This window comes from Giraffa tippelskirchi, chromosome 5 (assembly GCF_054371585.1).
Source record: "Giraffa tippelskirchi isolate mGirTip1 chromosome 5, T2T-mGirTip1v1.2.pri, whole genome shotgun sequence".
NCBI classification, from domain to species: domain Eukaryota; kingdom Metazoa; phylum Chordata; class Mammalia; order Artiodactyla; family Giraffidae; genus Giraffa; species Giraffa tippelskirchi.
In genome coordinates, this window is record NC_137279.1 from 177,701,290 (window position 1) to 177,723,157 (window position 21,868).

The following is a 21,868-nucleotide window of genomic DNA, read 5'->3' on the forward strand; positions in this document are numbered from 1 at the left end:
TGGCAAATAGATGGGGAAACAATGGAAACAGTGACAGACTTTATATTTTTGGGCTCCAAAATCACTGCAGATGGTGACTGCATACATGAAATTAAAAGATGTTTGCTCCTTGAAGAAAAGCTATGTCCAACCTAGACAGCATATTAAAAAGCAGAGATGTTATTTTACCAACAAAAGTCCGGTCTAGTCAAAGCTATGGCTTTTCCAGTAGTCATGTATGGATGTGAGAGTTGAACTATAAAGAATGCTGAGCACCAAAGAATTGATGCTTTTGAACTGTGGTGTTTGAGAAGACTCTTAAGAGTCCCTTGGACTGCAAGGAGATCCAACCAGTCAATCCTAAAGGAAATCAGTCTTGAATACTCATTGGAAGGACTGGTGCTGAAGCTGAAACTCCGATACTTTGGCCACCTGATGCAAAGAATCGACTCACTGGAAAAGACGCTGATGCTGGGAAAGATTGAAGGCAGGAGGAGAAGGGGATGACAGAGGATGAGATGGTTGAATGGCATCACCAACGTGATGGAAATGAGTTTGACTAAGCTCCGGGAGTTGGTGATGGACAGGGAAGCCTGGTGTGCTGCAGTCCATGGGGTCGCAAAGAGTTGGACATGACTGAGTGACTGAACTGAACTGCGCAACCAAAAATAAAAGATATATTGGCTGGAAAAGTAGACATACAAGAGTTACAGGGCAAGATTAACAACAGTGAAAAAAAAAGAAAAAATTCTCAAAACAATTATCAGATATAATGTTAAATAAAAACAGCAAAAAACAAACCTTTCTGAAAAGTATAGTCTTAATTATGTAAAAAATACATACATATTTGTATTAGTTAGTGTTAGTTGCTCAGTCATGTCTGACTCTTGGCGATCCCATGGACTGTAGCCCACCAGGCTCCTCTATCCATGGAATTCTCCAGGCAAGAATACTTAGGTGGGTTGTCATTCCCTTCTCCTGGGGATCTTCCCTATCCAGGGATTGAACCTGGGTCTCCTGCATTGCAGGCAGATTCTTTACAGTCTGAGCCACCAGGGAAGCCCCATATACATGTATATGTATGGGAAAAAAGACAAGAAAGAAAAAATTAGGACATTAACATTTCCATAGTGGAAATTATAGGTTACTATAATCTTGTACTTTTCCGTGCTTTCCAGATTTTCCAAAAAAGCATATATTTATTTTTAAAAGAAGGAACAAAAGTTTAAGATTGTAATAACATATCAAAAACCAAGCTTTGGGAATTTTTTGAACTGATTTTTCCATGCATATCATTTGGAAATGAATATCAAAATCATATAATTATACCCCCCAAATAATTAAGGTGACATGAGATTTTCTCCATTTACCAGAGTTCCTCTTTCTCTTCCTTCAGGCTTTGAATATCTACTCCCAAAATTGGTGCTTTAGGCACAAGATCTTTACAGGTATTTTCACTTGTAATTAAATTAGCAGCTGCAGTTTTTTTCCCTACAGTAAAATGATTTAATTGCTTAAATTCTTGTGAAAGCTTCAAGACCTGTTAAGTAAAAAGACAAATATTCTATTTTGCATACTCTTATATGTGACTGTAAAAAAGTATGTTGATTTCATTACATGCTTAAATGATTATTAACTTAAATAACATAAACTGCATCCAAATTGAAGTCTTATTCCAATTTAACACTTTGCAGTTGTTACCTAATCTATCCCATTTTTACCATAGGCATAGGAGTGCATTAAGTCCATGGTTTTTAGAAAAGAGAGTATTTTGGGTCTTTGGGATTAACTTCCTAAAGTGCTGTTTAGAGTTGTGCTCTTTTAACAAGCAAAAAGATGTGTTACCCTATTAGAGCTTTTGCATTATTATCACATATTTCTGTTCTCAAGTTTAGAGTGTACTTCATTTATTCATTTATGCAAAAGCAATAATATACTGTTGCAAGAAAACATTAGAAATAATATTAGCTATACATGACAGAGAACATAAGTCTTCCAATCAGATTTTATTTGTTTGGAAACACTTGAACATGTAAGGACTCCCAGACTATTGTAGTGATTCTCAGATTTTAGCTAATAAGAGCATCACCTGAGGAGTTAAAAAATGCGGTCTCACATCGCCACCCCACTCCTGAGATTCAGGTCAGTGGTATGGGCTGGGAAATGGGAACGTGCACTTCAAATAAGTCTCCCAGACAATTCTGATTCCAGTGGATGCTTTGAGAGTCATTGCTCTGCTGTGTAGTTTGGCAAAATATTTGCTCAGGTTTTGTTGCTTTGTTTTGTTTTTTGACAAACAGATTTCTTTCCTCAAATGCATATTTTCATGTAAAATGAAAGAATGCCTCCAGAAAGCAGCAGAAAGGGTGAATGGGGGATAATTCCAAGAATGGAAGATGAATGTCCATTCAAGTATTGCATGAAGAGAGACAACAACCTGTCTGACTCCCATTCTGAGCCTCTCTGAAAATGCAAAGTTTTTATAGCTATTATTAATATGTTTGATTCTAAGAGCACAATCTAAAGATCAGTTTAAGTTACTTTAATGAATCTTTTTGATCTTCTTGGCCTTTTCAATTTTCTGAAGAAAAACCACAGTGTATGATATGGGTTATAATCCCATAAAGCTATATATATAATCTCATGTGGATTATAACCTCTCCACGGGAGAAGTTTGGTCTTACACTGGGCCTTAGGAGGTGGGAAGATACAGACAGGTGAAGAAAAGACTATACCATATTTCAGCATGATCAATATGGTCAAAGGCATAGTGTGTAACTGAGCAGGGAGTATTTTTGCTCAAGTGAGGAGGATGGTCTTCCTGGAGTAGAGGCTACAAGATGAGGAGCTGAGGAAGACAAGACTGAGGGGAGGGATCAGATTATGAAGAGACTTGAAAGACAGTAATTTTCTTAACGAACTTGTGTAACTTTTGTGAACAGGAAGACAGATTCCAAAATGCTATTTAAATCACTGATTTTTATAGTCATTGTAAAAATTTAAACATTACACATAGTCAATGTTAGTTTCTTAAGAAGTAAAGAAAGTCAAACAGAATTCAGACTTGACATTCTAGCAAAGTGAGAACTGCTGATGGTTTCTAAAGAGGAAGGTGACCTTGACAGTAAGCACTTTCTAGGTATTCTGGATTCTCACACGACCAAGTTGGTAGATATTTTAAGTGGTCAGCTTTGCTCTTTATCATGAAGAAAGTTAAGTTCACAGGACCCTTCATGGCACAGATGTTGTGGAACAGGAGTAACTCTGTTCCCCAGGCTCCTCCCTACTGAAATTGTATCCTGGTGACATAGCTCAATCTCATAATCAGCCATGTCGAAGTACCATAAAGCATTCAGTTGATTGTTCCACTTTCTGCTTAAGGCCCTAGAGGAGTGAGGACAGAGCTCAGGCTGAGAAACACCAGGCAGCTTGGTACTGTTCATTATTCCGAGTCTGGTGTCCCTATCTGTAAACTGAGGAAGCTGGCTTACATGAATACACCCTCTTCTGGCTCTAAAATTCTCTGGCCCAAATAAAACAACAGCCTATAAAACAAGGGCTTTAATAAATACATAAAATACATTTTTAGTCACTCTTAGCAAGACTATCTTTAAGTCTAAAGCACTCTATAAAGAGAAACTAGAAAATAATTAAAGAATCAAAGCTTCAAAACTGAAACTTTTAATGAGTAAAAGTTTGATGGGAAATAGAATACCCATAGTCTCAAAGTGCCTCCCCACAGGTAGTTATTAATTGCAAAGGGAATTGTAATAAATTTATAGTGGAGAAATCCGACAGATAGTACCTAAGTAAATAGAACAAAAGGATATCCTTTTTTGTTCTAATACAATGCACTGAGAAGGATACAACATCACTTCTGCAATATTCTTGCCAAAATTATATAATCTAAATTATATTGTGAGGAAACATGAGAAAAACTCAAATTGAGGAACATTCTTCAAAACAAATGATTTGTACTCTTCAAAGAGAGCAAAACCATGAACAACAAAGAATGAAGAACTGTTGCAGATTCAAGGAGCTTTAGAGATATGACAGTCAAATGCAATGTATGGTCCTGGATTGGACCTTGGACTAGGAAAAAAAATGTCTTTTGCTATAGAGTGGGACAATTGGTAAAATTTGAATAAGAGCTGCAGATTATAGTACTATATTAATATTAATTTCCTGATTTTGAGACTTGTACTGTGACAAAAAGATGTGACTATTTTTAGCAAACATATGGAAATATTTGGGGTTAAAGGAGTATTAGGTCTCCAACTCACTCTCCTAGGGTTCAGGAAAAAAGTGTGTGTGTATGTGTGTAGAGCAAGAGTGAGAGAGACTGATAAAACCAAATGTGGTACCATGTTAACATTTGGAGGGGTAAAAGTATATGGAGAATCTTCATGCTACTTTGCAACTTTTGTGTAAGTCTGAAATTATTTCAAAATAAAAAGTTTTTTTTAAAAGAGAGGGAGAGAAATTCCTATTATCAGGATAGTGATCTGGATCTCTGGCTTTATATTATATTCTTCTCACTTCCTTTCATTCTTTATGTTAAGTTTTCTGATGATATTTTGAGAGACAAGATCCTTCAGTTGTATACTGTGATGAAAATGCGTCTTGGTGACAAGGTCCCACAAACAAAGCTGAGATGTAGGCTGTGCCTACGTATTAATATCTGTCCTCCCAGGCAGCAAACCCTATTGGCTGGACCTTTTCCCTCCCTAGGTCACATACTATTTGATCTGTGCCCCAGTTCCTCAGCAACTTACTCTGTGATTTCAGAGTAACAACTTCAGATAGGATAAATTAGGCCTTGATTTAGTCATCTACCTCACATGTTGCATTAAAATATAAATCAATATATTTTAACCACTGTGTTCAAGCCTTTAGTCCTTCCCACCATTTTAATCAACATCAGAGAGTAACCAAGGGTGGGAATTTTTAGCCAGGAGTTGGCGATAACCTAATAGGTAGGACTCTGGAAATTACACAGCTGGCAACCTCTCCATTTAGTGTTGCACTGACCCTAATCTGGCAGTGTCATTTTTATACTTGGGGAATTTACTGGAGTTCGGACATTTCACCATTTTCCTAATTCTAAGTTCAGTATAATTGGGAAAGATGCTTTGATTTTAAGTTTTTAAAGTTGAAAACATTTTAGTAAACCTCTGTTTTTGCTTTTTTTTTATTGTGATAAAATATATAAAACATAAAATTTACCATCTTAACCATTTTTAAGTGTACAGTTCAGTAGTATTAAATATATCCACATTGTTATGCAACCATCACCACCATTCAACCCCATAACTCTTTCCATCTTGTAAAACAAACTCAGTACTTATTAAACAACAACTCTCCAATTCTTACCTCCGCACAGATCCTGGAAACCACCATTCTACTTTTTGTCTTTAATATTTTTGACTACTCTAAGTACCTCATGTAAGTGAAATCAAACAGTTATCAGTCTTTTTCTGAATGGCTTATTTCACTTAGCATAATGCCCTCAAGGTTCATCCATGTTGTAGCATACTGCAGAATTTCCTTCTTTTTAAGGCTGAACAATACTTCATCATATGTATATATCATGTTTTGCTTAATCATTCATTCACAGATGGACACTTGGGTTGCTTCCACATTTTAGCTATTGTGAATAATGCTGCTTTCAACATGTACGTACAAATATCTGTTTAAGTCTTTCTTTTGCATATTTATCTAGAAGCAGAATTTCTGGGTTATATGACAGTTTTGTTTTTAAGTTCACCTTTTACATTATGTTATGGCTTCCCCGGTGGCTCAGACAGTAAAGAATCCGCCTACAATGCAAGAGACCTGAGTTTGATCCCTGGGTTGGAAGATGCCCTGGAGGAGGGCATGGCAACCCACTCCAGTATTCTTGTCTGGAGAATTCCATGGACAGAGAAGCCTGGTGGACTACAGTCCATGGAGTCACAAAGGGTCGGACACAACTGAGCAACTAAGTACAGCACAGCATGTGCTCTAAAAACTAAGCCATTGGGAAGCTTTTTAAACTAAAAAATTCATAGGTTAATCCTAAAAGTCCTGGCTGAAGTCTGAATATTTACTCTGAAATACAGCTTGACTTATAATACACACTATGTGGCAATTTGTTCTATAATAATAAAAGAAACTCCGATTTCCAAGTCATCTCTTTCTGAAATTAGTTTCCCTTTATGTCATCTTCATAAAAGATATGTCATATATAGAACATTTAAATGTTTAATAATTCATTCTCACCTTTGTTTCTAATTCAGAATTTTCTCTTTGTAGCAGGTCATATGCTATTAAAAAATGGTCTCTGTCTTCTGCTGCACCTGGAAGACTTTGAATTTCACGATAAAGGCATGTAAGTTCTGACTTTGATTTTTGCAATTCCTGATTAAGAAATGACAATATTTAGTAGAACAAAACAAGGCATCCCACAGAAAATGTATACTATTGCTAAAAAGGAATCTTTGAAATGATTCTGACAATTTTTTTGCTTTAAATATTTCAATCTATCCTCTGGCAGACAAATTTATTTCTCTATTATAGTTAAAGAAAAGATTCCTTAAGTCAAAAATTAAGTATTCTTTTTCTAAATTTGTCTTTCTCTTTTAATCTTCTTCCCGCTAAAATAAAAGAAAAAAAAAACAAAAACCACCCAGAAATTTAACACGAGGAAGCTCAAAGAGCCAAGGCAAGCGAGCCCAAGAGAGACCCCAAGGCTCCTTCTCATAGGGGGCCTATGTCTGGGTACTGGGGTCTCCACTCAGAGCCTGGCAGTACAAGCTGGTACAGAATAAGGTAGTTCCAGAAGCTAGCAGCAACCGGCCCAGAGGGGGTTTCTATACGGGGACAACCCTAACAGGGCCAGGCTGTGTAAGAAGTGGTGTTTGTTGGTCTTGTTAAAGAGCTCATCTCCACAGGCATCAGGGAACTGGGCTCCATAGGGCCTGTAGGAGGCCAAGTCTAAGGCCCCAGCTTTGGACTAGGTGCCCAGGCAGCGGAAGGGTCATGTGCCATTAGTATTCTTAATATCTATCATTTATAGGTTCAAAGACTGGGCTTCTGTTTATCCCCACTTTATACAAGATGTGTAGAGGTAAATTCTTCAGCAATTCCTGCATTAGTTATACTACCTGCTTTAAAATGTATTCTTTATAGTTACTTTTTTATAGGTCAGCTGCTATGTTGTTTACCCTTAACCTGTGACAACCCCAGGAGGTAGCGTTATTGAAACTGAGGCTCAGAGAATGTAAGTGATCTGCCTAAATTCACATAGCCAGGAAGTGATAAAGCTGGGATTCAAATTGACTGACTTCAAACACTGTTCTTCATGACAAATTATGCTGTCTTACTTAATGCATATTCAGTGACTTAGCTAGGGATTCCTCTAATCCTCTGATCTTTTTCCATATTCATGAGAGAAAACACTTTAGTTAGATGTAGATTTTTATTAAATTTCTGCATTGATGACACAGAATATGCAGCATTTGATCAGTGGATGACAGGGCCTGAGAGCCAGGCTGTGGTATAGCTCCCTATAACAGGAGCAGATAACATAAAATTTACTTTATGGTGCTTCCCAGGTGGCGCTAGTGGTAAAGAACCAGCCTACCAAAGCAGGAGACGGAAGAGAAATAGGTTTGATCCCTGGGTTGGGAAGACCCCCTGGAGAAGGGCATGGCAATCCACTCCAGTATTCTTGCTGGAAAATCCCATGGACAGACGAGCCTGGCAAGCTACAGTCCATAGGGTCACAAAGAATCAGACACGACTGAATCAACTTAGCACAAAGCATGTAATACTTGTTACTATTCCCAAAGGCTTGAGATCAGAAAGGGAGGAAAGTGTTGATGAGGAGAGAAGGTAGGGAGTGGCCATCCAAAACCATAGTAAGAGGGCAAGTGCTATCACTGTCCTACCTCATTCCATGGAAAATTCCTATTGGTCATCAGCACGAGATTTAGGGCACTGTGCTAGCTCTCACCCACCCTGAAAACTGATTGTCACTATCCTCTGAATTAATGATCTAGACTTCCATGAACTCACTTCCAGGTCTCTCTTCCAAATATAGGCTGGTATGTCTCCTGATAGACCTTTCCAAGATGGTATGACCAGCAGTTAAAAGGGGAGACAAGTCTGGGACTCTACAACCATAATAATAATCAAATCCCTTCTACTTAAAGGACTCTTTTTGGCTAGTGCTGGAACTCAGCCTGGAGAAACAACAGTCGCCCTATTATTCTTAATATAAATAATATTCTATAGCTATAATTTATTTTAAAATAAAGATAGATAATATGAAATCCCTAAATTACAAATGCAAAAAGAGGAAAACAACATCCTAAGTGGCAAAATACCTCACTTTCAACTTCCAAAGCTCTCTGCTCAGTATTAAGATTAGATGTCAACTGCTTTTTTCTTTCTCTCTCTTCTGATAACTCACTTTCAAATATTTCAATTTTTTCTTGGCTCATTTTCAATATCTGAAAAAAGTATTTTAGAAAATTAATTCTATATATTTAATACAATAATTATGTATCTTATAAATTTTGATAATACTTTTCTGCCCAACTCAATTATAAAGTCATATGGGGAGAGACAAACCTGGCAAAACTAGTTCATGGACCATAGCTCATAAGATGGGTTTTTCTCTCTAAGCCTCTTTTTCTCAGCTATAAAATGGAACTAATACTTGTCTACGTACATTATAGCCATAAGAGTAGGAATCATCCTTAAAGTTTCAATATACTAGTTTATTCTAAATACAGTTTTAAAGGGCTCCTTCCTCAATGACAAATTCTGGAAGGTTTTCTATAACCACTGATCACAATCATAGGATGTAAATTTACCATTCTTTTTGCCTATTTTTGGTACTTCTCTCATAGTTCAGTCAGTAAAGAATCTGTCTGCAGTGAAGGAGACCAGGGTTTGATCCCTGGGTGGGGAAGATCTCCTGGAGAAGGAAATGGCAAACCAGTCCAGTATCCTTGCCTGGAAAATCCCATGGACAGAGGAGCCTGGTGGGCTGCAGTCCATAGCGTTGCAAAGAGTCAGGCACAACTGAGCAACTAACACTTCATCTATTTTCAGTAATTCGTAAGCATCCTTATTGAGTCTGCCTCATCTGTATTACAAAATGTAACTGATGATCTTTTAATTTCTTACATCATTCAAATCTTGTACTTTCACTGTCTCTTGACCTTTCGTACTGGTTTCTCATCTGTCTTCTATCCGATAATTCAGGCTCCAAGAGGGAAATCTTAATCCAAATAAGCCATCAGTTAAAATACATACATATATTTGCTATTTTTAAAAAAAATGCTGAGAAGATAAGCTGTATTTCTTAAGAATCTCTTCCGGAGGCTACAGCCTTGAAACCTCCCCTACCAACAATTCCATCTTTTATCTGGCTTGGATCCTTTGGAGAGTTGCTTTAAGATATATTTCAGTCCTTGCTCTGTTTGGCAACTTAACCGAAGGGAACAAGCACTATTAGAAAAACATACTACAGAATCCTGATGATTCTGAATTAATCAAGTTGATAATTTACCTTATTTTTTTTAAATAAATTTATTTATTTTAGTTGGGGGCTAATTACTTTACAATATTGTAGTGGTTTTTGCCATACATTGACATGAATCAGCCATGGGCCCACACGTGCTCCCCATCCCGAACCCCCCTCCCACCCTCCCCCATCCCATCCCCCTGGGCCATCCCACTGCCCCAGCCCTGAGCATCTGTCCCATGCATCGAACCCGGAATGGTGTTCTGCTTCACACATGATAATATACATGTTTCAGTGCTATTGTCCCAGAACGTCCCACCCTCACCTTCTCCCTCAGAGTCCATAAGACTGTTCTATGCATCTGTGTCTCTTATTCTGTCTCGCATATAGGGTTATCGTTACCATCTTTCAAATTCCATATATATGTATTATTATACTGTATTGATGTTTTTCTTTCTGGCTTACTTCACTCTGTATAATGGGCTCCAGTTTCATCCATCTCAATAGAACTGATTCAAATGTATTTTTTTTTAATGGCTGAGTAATATTCCATTGTGTATATCTACCCCAGCTTCCTTATCCATTCGTCTGCTGATGGACATCTAGGTTGCTTCCATGTCCTGGCTATTGTAAACAGTGCTGCGATGAACATTGGGGTACACGTGTCTCTTTCAATTCTGGTTTCCTCGGTGTGTATGCCCAGCAGTGGGATTGCTGGGTCATATGGCAGTTCTATTCCCAGAAGGAATCTCCACACTGTTCTCCATAGTGGCTGTACTAGTTTGCATTCCCACCAACAATGTAAGAGGGTTCCCTTTTCTCCACACCCTCTCCAGCATTTATTGCTTGTAGACTTTTGGATAGCAGCCATTCTGACTGGTGTGAAATGGTACCTCATTGTGGTTTTGATTTGCATTTCTCTAATAATGAGTGATGTTGAACATCTTTTCATGTGTTTGTTAGCCATCTGTATGTCTTCTTTGGAGAAATGTCCATTTAGTTCTTTGGCCCATTTTTTGATTGGGTCGTTTATTTTTCTGGAATTCAGCTGCAGGAGTTGCTTGTGTATTTTTGGGATTAATTGTTTGTCTGTTGCTTCGTTACACTCTCCGACATAAATCACAGCAGGATCCTCCACGACCTACCTTATTTTTTTTAACTTTTCTTTTTCATCAAACTTCAAACTTTTTATTTTGTATTGGGGTATAGCCAATTAACAATGTTGTGGTAGTTTCAAGTGAACAGTGAAGGGACTCAGCCATACATATACGTGTATCCATTTCCCCCTAAACCTTCTCCCATCTAGGATGTCACATAACATTGAGCAGAGTTCCATGTGCTATACAACAGGTCCTTGTTAGTCATTCATTTTGAGTTTGGCAGTGTGTACGTGACCTTCCCAAACTCTCTAATCATTCCTTGCTAGTGTTGATTGGCCCAGTAATAAAATTAAATGCAAAGGAGGTTTATAAGTATTTAGATGTAATTTAGAAACAGGAGACACCAACACTGATATTACTTATTACTGTTATTCAGAATTAGGTTTCAATAGAAACTTCAATTTGAAGTTTTTAATTCAGAGAGAAAAATATTCCTTTGCTAGGCTGAAGAAAGGAAATAATTGATTTTTATATAATCAAATTTGGGGGAAAGTATTCTAGAGTTTGCTTATATTCCCAGGTTCAAAACTTACTGCAAGACTGTATTAAATTAACCTACAGATTAAAAAAATAAATCCATTAGTTTAGTAAAGCTGGTTATCAATAATTTATCTTCCTCATGTTAAATATCAATAAAATAGAAATATTAATATAAATTCCACATTGGTGAGTTGGGAAAAATGGGGAATGCTAGTGGAAAAATGGATGCTAAAACCTGTGTAACTTTTACATATCCTCCTACCTAGCGGTATGGACAAAAGACCTCCTAAAGAATCATGTTGACTTCCTAGCAGAAATGCACAAGGATACAGGGAAGAAAATATTTTATCCCCAGGTCAGCTTCTCCCTGTTCGTCAGCTGCCATCTGCACTGACTAACGTTTCTGCACATCCACACATGACATGCTGATGCATTCAACACTCAACAGTGTACTTAGCCCTGCCCTTACACCACCTGATATGACTGAGTGCCAAGTGCAGAAAATGTTTTCAACTCTTAAAAATGAACACTCTGCCCATTTCTTTTGTGTTTTCTCTACACAAGAATGCCATGTACTTTAATGCTATAACTTCCAAGAGAGAGCTTTTCAAAAGGATATATACTTGAAATTTACCATAATTTGTGGCATACTAAATACAGCCATACATTTAGGTTATTTATGTATTTCATGAGGCTGATGATCAAAGTTTAAAGCAGAAAAACACAGGAAGTGGGCTACAATACTGTGAGAAATAAGCAATGGACATAGCGATCTCTAGGCAGCTGAAGGGAGCCTCTCTCACCTGTCAGCCAGCAGTAAGCAAAGAGGAGAACTAACAGACTTCTAGGGGATCGCCTCACTGGCATGGGGTAACTGCCAACAACTCTGGAGAACAGTGTAACAGCTCAGAATCTTCCACTTTCAGTGTTCTACTATCTGAAGGGTGGGGCCATCTAACACTCTGAGCCAAACTGTGCCTCCCAGGCACCGCATGACAAGAGTGACTGCTACCCCCCTCCCCCACCATGTGCTTGGGTCATGCTGTCCTCTCTCACAGGCACAGTCAAAGGAGATGGCGGATGCAGGCCCTGCAGAGAATAAAATGCTGCCGGGTCATCACCTCCAGATAGGGACGTGCTCAGTGCTGGGTTTGCTGTAGACCCCGTGAATTATAATATGCTCCCTCTTTGAATCCTCACGAGAGTTGGTATGATGTAGAAAATGGTCTCTAAGGCCAGACAGACTTGGATCAGTTCCTGGCTGTGCCTCTTACTTATCAAGTTCCTCTACTCAAACATGAAACGGAACATACCTACTTACCTTGGGGAGGGCTGTTATAAGGATTATATAAGATTATGTTAGTAAAACAAGATCACGCATATAACAGATGATAAATACACCATGACTACTTTTTATTCCTGTCAGATACCTAGCATTTCTTCCATTTTAAGCATCTTCTGGGACCTCCCTGGTGGTCCAGTGGCTAAGACTTCGCATTCCCAATGCAGGGGGCCAGGTTTAGTCCCTGGTCAGGGAACTAGATCCCACATACTGCAAGTAAGAGTTCACATGCTACAACTAAGCATTTTCTTTGAGAACATGCATACTAGCAGCACTAAGACAGCCTATTTAATGGTAAATCTGTCTGCATGTAAAAATGGATAAGGAACATAGTCATATATGGAGGAGTCTGTTTGACTTAAGGGAGTGGTTTTCTAAATTATTTGTCCTTTTGAAGTTACAGGGCTTCCCACTTCCTTTTATCTTCAGAAGAATTCTTATGGAGAAACTGCAGAGTGCCCACAAGTGGAGGCATCTCTGGCAGAGGTAGAAGACCTAGAGATTTGCACCTATGAACAGCAAGAATCTCTGAAACACAGTTTGGAAATTATGGTGGGAAAAAAAAAGAGCTTTGTAGTCAGTTGAAATCTGAAATCTTGACTTCTACATTTGTGCATCTGTGATCTTGGTTTCCTCTTCTGTAAAGCAAGGTGAACAATGCCTAAGCTCTCCAAAGGCCTGCTAACCTTAAATGAATTATGTCAACCCCCTACGCCCAGTGAAGTCACTGAAACATCATAGGTATTCAAATATTAGTTTCTATCCTTTTACTTACTTTTTGTAGGACACAGAAAATAAAGTAGCTAGAGGTCAGGATAATTGCATGAGACATTGAGTACCTGGCATCTTCCCTGGCAGCTCAGCTGGTAAAGAATCCACCTGCAATGCAGGAGACCCCAGTTCAATTCCTGGGTTGGGAAGATCCCCTGGAGAAAGGATAGGCTACCCACTCTGGTATTCTTGGGCTTCTCTGCTGGCTCAGACAGTAAAGAATCCACCTGTAATGCGGGAGACCTGAGTTCTGTCCCTGGGCTGAGAAGATCCCCTGGAGAAGGGAAAGGCTAGCCATTCCAGTATTCTTGCCTGGAGAATTCCATAGACAGAAGAGCCTGGCAGGCTATAGTTCATGGGGTTGCAGAGTCAGGCATGACTGAGTAACTTTCACTTTCCCAAGACTTGTCTGAAAGCTAAAGATCCATGACAAGGAAAGCATGGCACTAGGTCAAAATCTGGAAATGAGCTCAAGGAAAAGTGCTGCTATTCTCTACCTACTGATTACAGTACACAGTTCACTTCATTCCCCTGCTGAGAAAGACCCTTGACTTAATACTTATTGATATCCATCCAGCTACTAAACATAATCAAGGAAGCTTGAGGTTTTTTCTTCATGAAAGATTAAGAGAGAACTTTGAAAGCAAAAATCTATTATAGTTACATCCTCTTTCCTCAGGAAATGACTTTAAAAATCATTTAAGTATAATTGACTACTTTTTTCTTAAGTAACTTCTCTAATTTTAGAGACCTTCTACTTTATAGAGAAGAAGCATTTACTTACAGTGTTCCTCAGTGCCCCTTTCCAGCTGGCTCTATGTGGGATAAAGTAGGTGAGAGGATCAGTGAGAGTCAATATAAAGCTTTATTATTTTAGAAACCCACACATATTTCAAGCCTTAATGACAAGGAAAAGAAAACTGGTTTCTATCACAGCCTAGACAATTGAGATTAGACAGAAAAAATTTTCCAATACTTCAGGGAGAAAAACTGTATGATCTTCTTTTTGGAACATGTTTAAAAATAAGATAGATTCTCATTTATCCAGAATGTCATAGACTACGTCTATCATAGAGGAAGGTAGATTAACCAATTATTCTATAAGGGTCTTCTCTATTGTCAAGAATTCCATGATACAGAGGGCCACAAGGTATCATATCTCACTTCAAGAAAGAACATGCCACGTTCTTTCCAGGCAGCTTCCAGTGAATGACTGAGCATAGTGAGAATAATAAAGCCTGGCCCTTTCTGGCCAGTGTGGATCCTCTACAGGTTATTATTGTGCCAAAGCCCCCTGTTGGCCTGGGTTACACTTCTCAGAGCTGCAATATAGTCTTAGGCTCTTCTTAACCAATTTTCCTTCTTTTTCTCTTTTTTTGAACAGATGTTAGAACTATATTATGACCTGAAGGTTTTGCCTGTCCATGTCTATACCTTCCTTTTGTCCTTCACAGGTATCATTCCTGTGAAGAACGACTCTTGTAATTCTAAGTTCATCTTGGTGTTGCTTCCTAGAGCAGCCTCCTTCAGGTTGACTTATGAATGACAGAACAGGGAATGGGCCACAAACATGGTCCACAAACCATTAAAAACAAAAGAAAATGATGATTTGATTAAAGACATAAATATAAATATCCAACAAGCTCAGTGAGCTGCAAGAGGTATAAACTCAAAGAGACCCACACTGAGACACAGTAGAATCAAACTACAAAAGACAAAGACAGAAATAATCTTAAAAGCACAGCGAGACAGAAGTGACTCATCATATACAATGGATCCTCAATGAGATTATCAGCAGATTTATCATTAGAAGCTTTAGTGACCAGAAGGCAGTGGGCTGATATATTCAAAATGTTGAAAGAAAAAAACCTGTCAACTCAGAATCCCATATCCAGCAAAACTGTCTTTTCAAGAATGAGGAAGAAATGAAGACATTCACAGATCAACAAGAGTTGAGAGACTATGCTATCACTAGACCTGCCCTATGAGAAATCCTAAAGGGACTCGTATAGAGTGAAATCAAAGGATACTAGACAGTCACTCAAAGCAATATGAAAAGATAAAGATCTCAGTAAAGGTAAATATATGAGCAATTATAAAAGCTAGTATTATTGTAACAATGGCATGAAACTCCATTTTTTGTTTTTTACATGATTTAAAAGATTAATACATCATATTAAAATTATATATGCTATGACACTGATGAAATGTGAAGACATCATGCTAACTGAAATAAGAAAGTCACAAAAAAACAAATACTGTATAATTCCACTTAAATGAGGTACTCAGAGTAGTCAAAACCCTAGAGAAAGAAAGAAAGAATGGTGGTTGCCAGGGCTGGGAGGGAAGGGCAGAATGAGGAATGTTAGGGAAATTAAATAAATAGTCTTGTTTAGACTTCAGAGACAAAGCAGAGAAGGCCTCTGACCTTGCTTCTAACCTGCCTGGACACTGCCCTGACTGGGAGTGACTGCCTGCTGTGAGTGCAAAACTTGCAGCACCATAGATAAGATGGGGGAAGAATCTTCAGATTGTTGAGTCCCTGAAAGGGGCCTGGCTAACCAAGCCCCAGGCTTCAGTTCAGTTCAGTTCAGTTGCTCAGTCATGTCTGACTCTTTGAGACCCCATGGACTGCAGCATGCCAGGCTTCCCTGTCCATCACCAACTCTCAGAACTTACTCAAACTCATGTCCATCGAGTCGGTGATGCCATCCAACCATCTCATCCCAGGCTTAGCAACATTCCAAGTTTTACAAAACAAAACAAATAGCATTAACAGGAAACCAGGCTTGCAATTTGGTCACAGATTGATGATGATATCAGTTTGCATCCATCCTGGGATTATAAATGGGAACCCTGAACTGTAATCTCTGAAGTCTCACCCACAGAGCCAACATGCTGCCTGGGACCCTTTCCCAATGGGGACTCCAGATGTGCTGTGACACGGGACTTCCCAGTGCTGTTTAAGTCTGGATGTTGGTCAAAACCCACTTTGGTGACGTATTCTCTGATCTTTCTATTTCTCTTTTCTGTTAATGTTAGTATGTTGAAAGTAAGCTAGATAATTCTCTAACATATATCTGTATTATTCATTTGTATATAACGAGTGGCTTATTTTGTTAATTTGTTAACAAATCCTCTGAGATGAAAGTGCAAACTTTCAGCAAAAAAGGAGTTATTGTTTAATGGGTAGAGAGTTTCAGTTTTGCAAGATGAACAAAGTTCTAGAGGTGGATGGTAGTGAAGGGTAAAAAACAATATGAAGGTGCTTAATATCACTGAACTATACACTTAAAAATCATTAACAAGGTAAGTTTTCTATTTTATGTACTTTACTACAGTAAAGAAAAAATAGAAAAAAAAAAAAGTAAAACAAAGACTTCTGCAGACAAACAAAATCAGAAAGTTTATCATTATATCTGCACTAGAAGAAATGTTAATCAATGTTCTTTGGGTGAAAGAAGTATGGTACCAGATGGAAATGTGGACCTGTGCAAAGTAATGATGAGCTCAAGAAACGGCCAATAAGCATATGAAAATACCCTCAGTATCATTAGTCAATCAGGAAATGCAAATCAAAACTATACTGAGATATTACTTCTTACCCACTAAGATGGCTATAATAAAAGAAACTAAATGTAACAAATGCTGGTAAGACATGGAGAAATTGGAGCACTCCTACACTGCTGATGGGAATGTTAGATAGTACAACTGCTTTGGAAAATAATCTGGCAGTTCTACAAAAAGTTAAATATAGAATTAATATATGATGCAGTGATTCCACTCCTATGTACATATTGAAGAAAAATGAAAATGTGTTCACACAATAATCTGTACAAGAATGTTCATACCAGCATTATTCATCACAAAGTGGAAGACAGTCTGACAGTTTCTTATAAAATTAAACATGCACTTGTTCTGTGATTCAGTGATTCCACTGCTAGGTATTTATCTAAGAGGAAAAAAAACCAGACTGGTATGTAAATACTTGTAGCAGTTTTTTCATAATAGCTGAAAACAACCTGATTATCTATTAACCAGTGGTTAGATAAACAATGCATAGTATATCTATATATACAGGAATATTACTCAGCAGTTTAAAAATGAACTACTGATAAAGGAAACAACATGGATAAATCTCAAAAGCATTATTATATTAATAAGTGAAAGAAGCCAAACACAAGAGTATATACTAGATGATTCTATTTATTTAAAATTCTAGAAATGGTATGGTCATAGAAAGTGGTGGAGTGGGAGGCACTGATAGCAAAAGGTGAGGGAACATTTAGGTTAATGAATATGTTATTTTCTTGATTGCAATGGTTGTGGTTATACAGATGTATGCATTTGTCAAAGCTCATTGAACTCAACTCTTAAAATATGTACGTTTTATATGCATTAAATATTTTAATGAAGTTAATTTTATAAAAGAAACAAATAAGTTTTAAACATTTGAAGAATGCTCAGTCTCACTACCACTAGATGATTGAAACGAAAACTACACTGAGATACCCATTCTCATTTGCATTTGGTAAAGATTTCGTAAACATTTGCATGTTTACTAAATGCAAATATTTGACAATATATTCAGTTAGTGAATCTTTGGGAAACTATCTTTCTCATACACTGCTGAGGGAAAAGGAAAATGATGCAATTTCCACTGAGCAGTATCTGGCAACATTGACCAAAATTACTGATGCATCTACTCTCTAACCTTATAATCCTATTTTTGTGACTCTATCCTACAGAAACACCTGTATAAATATGCAGAAGACTAGAAATAACTCGAGTGCCCATCAACAGGAGACTGGTTAAATAAATTATAGTACATCCACACAACAGAATGCTAGCTGCTCTAAACAATGATGGAGATCTCTTTGTATGATATGGAAGGATCTCCAGAGGCATTTTAGTGAAAAAGGAAAGAAAGAAAGAAAAAAAGAAAAAGGAAGGAAAGGAGGAAATCTGAATAAATATTCAAAATGCTTCTATGTGAATAAAGATATACTGGAAGGATGAATAAGAAGTTAAGTAAGTCAACTTTAAATCAGAGTGCCACCATTCTGGGTTGCCTGGGAGAAATTCTGATAAACAATCCTGAAATCTTGCCTGGAAATTCCTTCTTCCCTCCCTTCCTCCTTCTCTTTCCTCCCTCCACCACCCTCCTTCCTTCATTCTTTTCTTCCTCTGCCTTCTTTCCTTCCTACCTTTTCTTCTTTCCTTCCTTCCCACAAAATGCATTATTACCTGGGAAAGAGGTTTGGAAGACAAGAAGAACATTGGCTCCTTGGGTAGGGCATCAAGAAATCCAGTGGCTATAATTTCCTTGAAACTGAGGAGGTGGGGGGTATAGGTCCCAGGGAGTTACAGTAAAAAAGACAAGTTCCAGTGAAGGAGATCCCTCAGCAACAAGGAACGTTACTCATCTTAGGTGTACAAAAGGCTGCAGCAAAACCACCTCTCTTTGAGCTGAAAGTCTGAAACCACCCTATGATACACTGGCGCTTGCTACAATCTGCCTTGTGTTTGATCATTTTGCCCACCACTTCAGAGGCTGACTGTGCTGAAAAGACTGGAAGATGTACACGCTGGAGCCTAAACCATATTTTAGTTCTCTCTGATATGTGGTTCCCACTAACCATTCCCCTACCACTGGTCGATTCTATAAAGCAACTTCATTTTGATGATTAAAAATGATCATATTGGTTCTATTTCTGTAAGATTCTTTCTTCTTTAACGAAACTCATTATATTTTTCATATTAATCATTCCCTGTGGGGAGGAAGTGAACAGAAACATATCCTATCCTCTGTACTCAAATTTCTTTCTCCACACTCTGGCAAGGCAATAGGAAAAGGCAGGCAAGAAAAGAGTAGCACGTGCTCAGCACCCAGTGCTCTGGTGCATTCTGTAAAATGCAGCTCACTTCAAAACGAGAAGTCAGAAATAACAGAACTTTAATACCTCTACTTTCTGTTCAGTAACCACAGTTTTTCCAGGAGAGTGGTTTCCAAGGTGCTTATTCTCTTGAGCTTCACACGTTCCTCTTTTAAGTCGTTCAACCTGAAATACAAAAGCATTTTAAATACACAGTGGGGGGGGGTTGCTTTATTTTAAAAATATATAGGTTATACATGAATACATTCTTTGTGTGAAAAATTTAAACAACATATAGGTATACAGAGTAAAAAGTGATCTTTTCCTTCACATAACTTTGCCCCACAATTCCATTTCCCTTTCCAGAAGCAACACTGTTTGGGATATACCCTTCCGGAACTTTATCTCACATGTATGTATGTGTGTTGTTCAGTCACCCAGTCATGTCTGACTCTTCGCATGTGTGTGTGTATATATATATATATATATATATTTTTTTTTTTTTAGTGGGGGAGGTTTCGCTGGTGGCTCAGAAGGTAAAGAATCTGCCTGCAATGCAGCAGACCCAGGTTCAATCCCTGGGTCGGGAAGATCCCCTGGAGAAGGTAATGGCTACCCATTTTAGTATTCTTGCCTGGAGAATTCTATGGACAGAGGAGCCTGATGGGCTACAGTCCATGGGGTTGAGAAAGAGTTGGATGCGACTGAGCAAACATATATAAATGTATATGTATATTTATATAAAACATACACAAACATGTTTAACATACATTGAATATATTTATCAGTATTATATGTACAAATTTATAGAGATTTAGACAACTTGAACAGTGTTTATTCATTCTTATGATTGCATTTTAAAATTATGATAAAATATACATAACACAAAATTTACCATTTTAACCATTTTTAAGTATATAGTTGAGAAGCACTAAGCATATTCACATTATTGTGTAACCATCACCACCATCCATCTCCAGAATTCTCATCTTGCAAAACTGAAACTCTGTAATCATTAAGCAATAACTCCTCATCCTGCCCTTCCCCACAGCCCCTAGAAACCACTATTCTACTTTCTGTCTCTGTGATTTTTGACTGCTTTAGGTACCTCATATAAATGGAATTATACACTATTTGTCTTTGTGTGACTTGTTTACTTTAAGTAGCATAATGGCTTCAAGTTTCACCTACGTTGTAACATATGTTAAAATATCTTTTCTTTTTAAGGCCCTATTATATACACACACACACACATATACACAATACTTTGTTTATCCATTCATCTGTCAATGGATACTTGAGTTGCTTCAACTTTTTGGCTATGAATATGAGTGAATAAATCTCTGTTCAAGTGCTTGCTTTCAATTCTTTTGGGTATATACCCAGAAGCGGAACTGCTGGTAACTCTATGTTTACTTTTTAAAGGGAGTACACACTGTTTTAGAGTGTGTCTGTACCATTTTACATTCTTAACAACAATATACAAAGGGTTCTAATTTCTCAACATCCTCATCAACATTTGTTATTTTTTATTGTTTTGATAATAGCCATCCTAATGAATAACTACTCATTCTTGCAACAACATTTCTTGAGCACTTAAGAGTGTGTGCCAGGCATTGTATTAGATACTAGAGATATGAATGTGAAATGAATATAACTAAAATTGAAGTCGCTTATAGTATATCTAGAACTTGGAAGTGCATATTAAAAATGGCTCAAAAACACAACACAACTAAGTGTTTAGTATTAACAACCTCAAACTTTGGTAAAAGTGAAAAGTATAAACTATTACCTAAATCCTTATTAAAAAGAAAAGATCCTAAATTGAAGCACAGTAGCAATAACATTACTGTTCAGCATATGTGGTTAAAATGTATGAAGCAGAAATACTGATACAAAGCATCCAGGTTAAAGTATAGCATCTACCTGCAATGTTATAGCCACAAGAATCAGACTTCACTAATGACCAATGGATGATGTATTATCCATCTAGGCTGCTCTAACTGCTGTTAGTCTATACACATTTAAATTAACTCTAGGAACAAATTTAATTAAACAACTTACCTCTTCTCCAAGTAATTTCTTTTCTGAGTCAAGTGATCGAACCCGATTTCTTAAAGCCAGAATTTCCTCATCCAGTCTCTGATTATGTTCCTTTGCTTTCCGTAGGTCAATTGAGTCTAAAACAAAGAAAATGCAATTGATTCAATTGGACTGAAGTTTTCTCAAATTAATTTATTTATTTTTGGCTGCACTAGGTCTTTGATGTTGTTGTGGGATTTCTCTAGCTGCTGAGAGCGGGTGCTACTCTTTGCTGAAGTGTGCAGGCTCCTCAGTGCAGTGGCTTCTCTCGTGAAGCACAGCCTCAGTAGTTGCGGCACATGGGCTTAGATGCCCCATGGCATGTGCGGTCCTCCTGGACCAGGGATCCAGCCTGTGTCCCTTGTACTGGCAGGTAAATTCTTAACTACTGGACAACCAAGGAAGTCCATGGATTGAAGTTTCAATTTGGGGGCATTAAGTCTAAAAACTGAGGAAGTACTATTTCCTGCTGTTCTTGTCAGTTCTACCATGTCTCTGTACATGTGAGTCTCTGCAAAGAAGAGCCGCTAGACTCTCAAGTCCAGCCCTAGAATGTTGTACCAACTCATAAAACAGAACAGAATGTTTTTTCAATTCTCATGCCAGTCTAATGAGTTGGACTTTTTCAGAGTGTTTCTAGCAATAGAGGTTCTTCTAGGAC

The 21,868-nt window shown here is 37.8% G+C and overlaps 1 protein-coding gene across 20 annotated transcripts in view; it reads right to left on the bottom strand.

Moving 5' to 3' along the window:
• LOC145506844 (phosphopantothenate--cysteine ligase) overlaps positions 1-21,868 on the bottom strand; it is a 116,224-nt gene that overhangs the window by 50,517 nt on the left and 43,839 nt on the right. For 6 of the 20 annotated variants that reach the window (XM_081492272.1, XM_081492279.1, XM_081492276.1 and 3 more), the window contains exons 1-4: positions 11,940-12,024; positions 8,349-8,474; positions 6,241-6,378; positions 1,350-1,519 (exon numbers count right to left, since the gene is read on the bottom strand). In XM_081492272.1, the coding sequence (XP_081348398.1) occupies positions 1,350-1,519; positions 6,241-6,378; positions 8,349-8,465 (425 nt within the window). In that variant the 5' untranslated portion in view covers positions 8,466-8,474; positions 11,940-12,024. Of the gene's footprint in view, positions 1-1,349; positions 1,520-6,240; positions 6,379-8,348; positions 8,475-9,156; positions 9,251-11,939; positions 12,025-19,212; positions 19,312-21,189; positions 21,306-21,868 lie in introns of those variants that run through there. The other 14 variants (XR_014054379.1, XR_014054378.1, XM_081492264.1 and 11 more) reach the window with 4 other exon arrangements.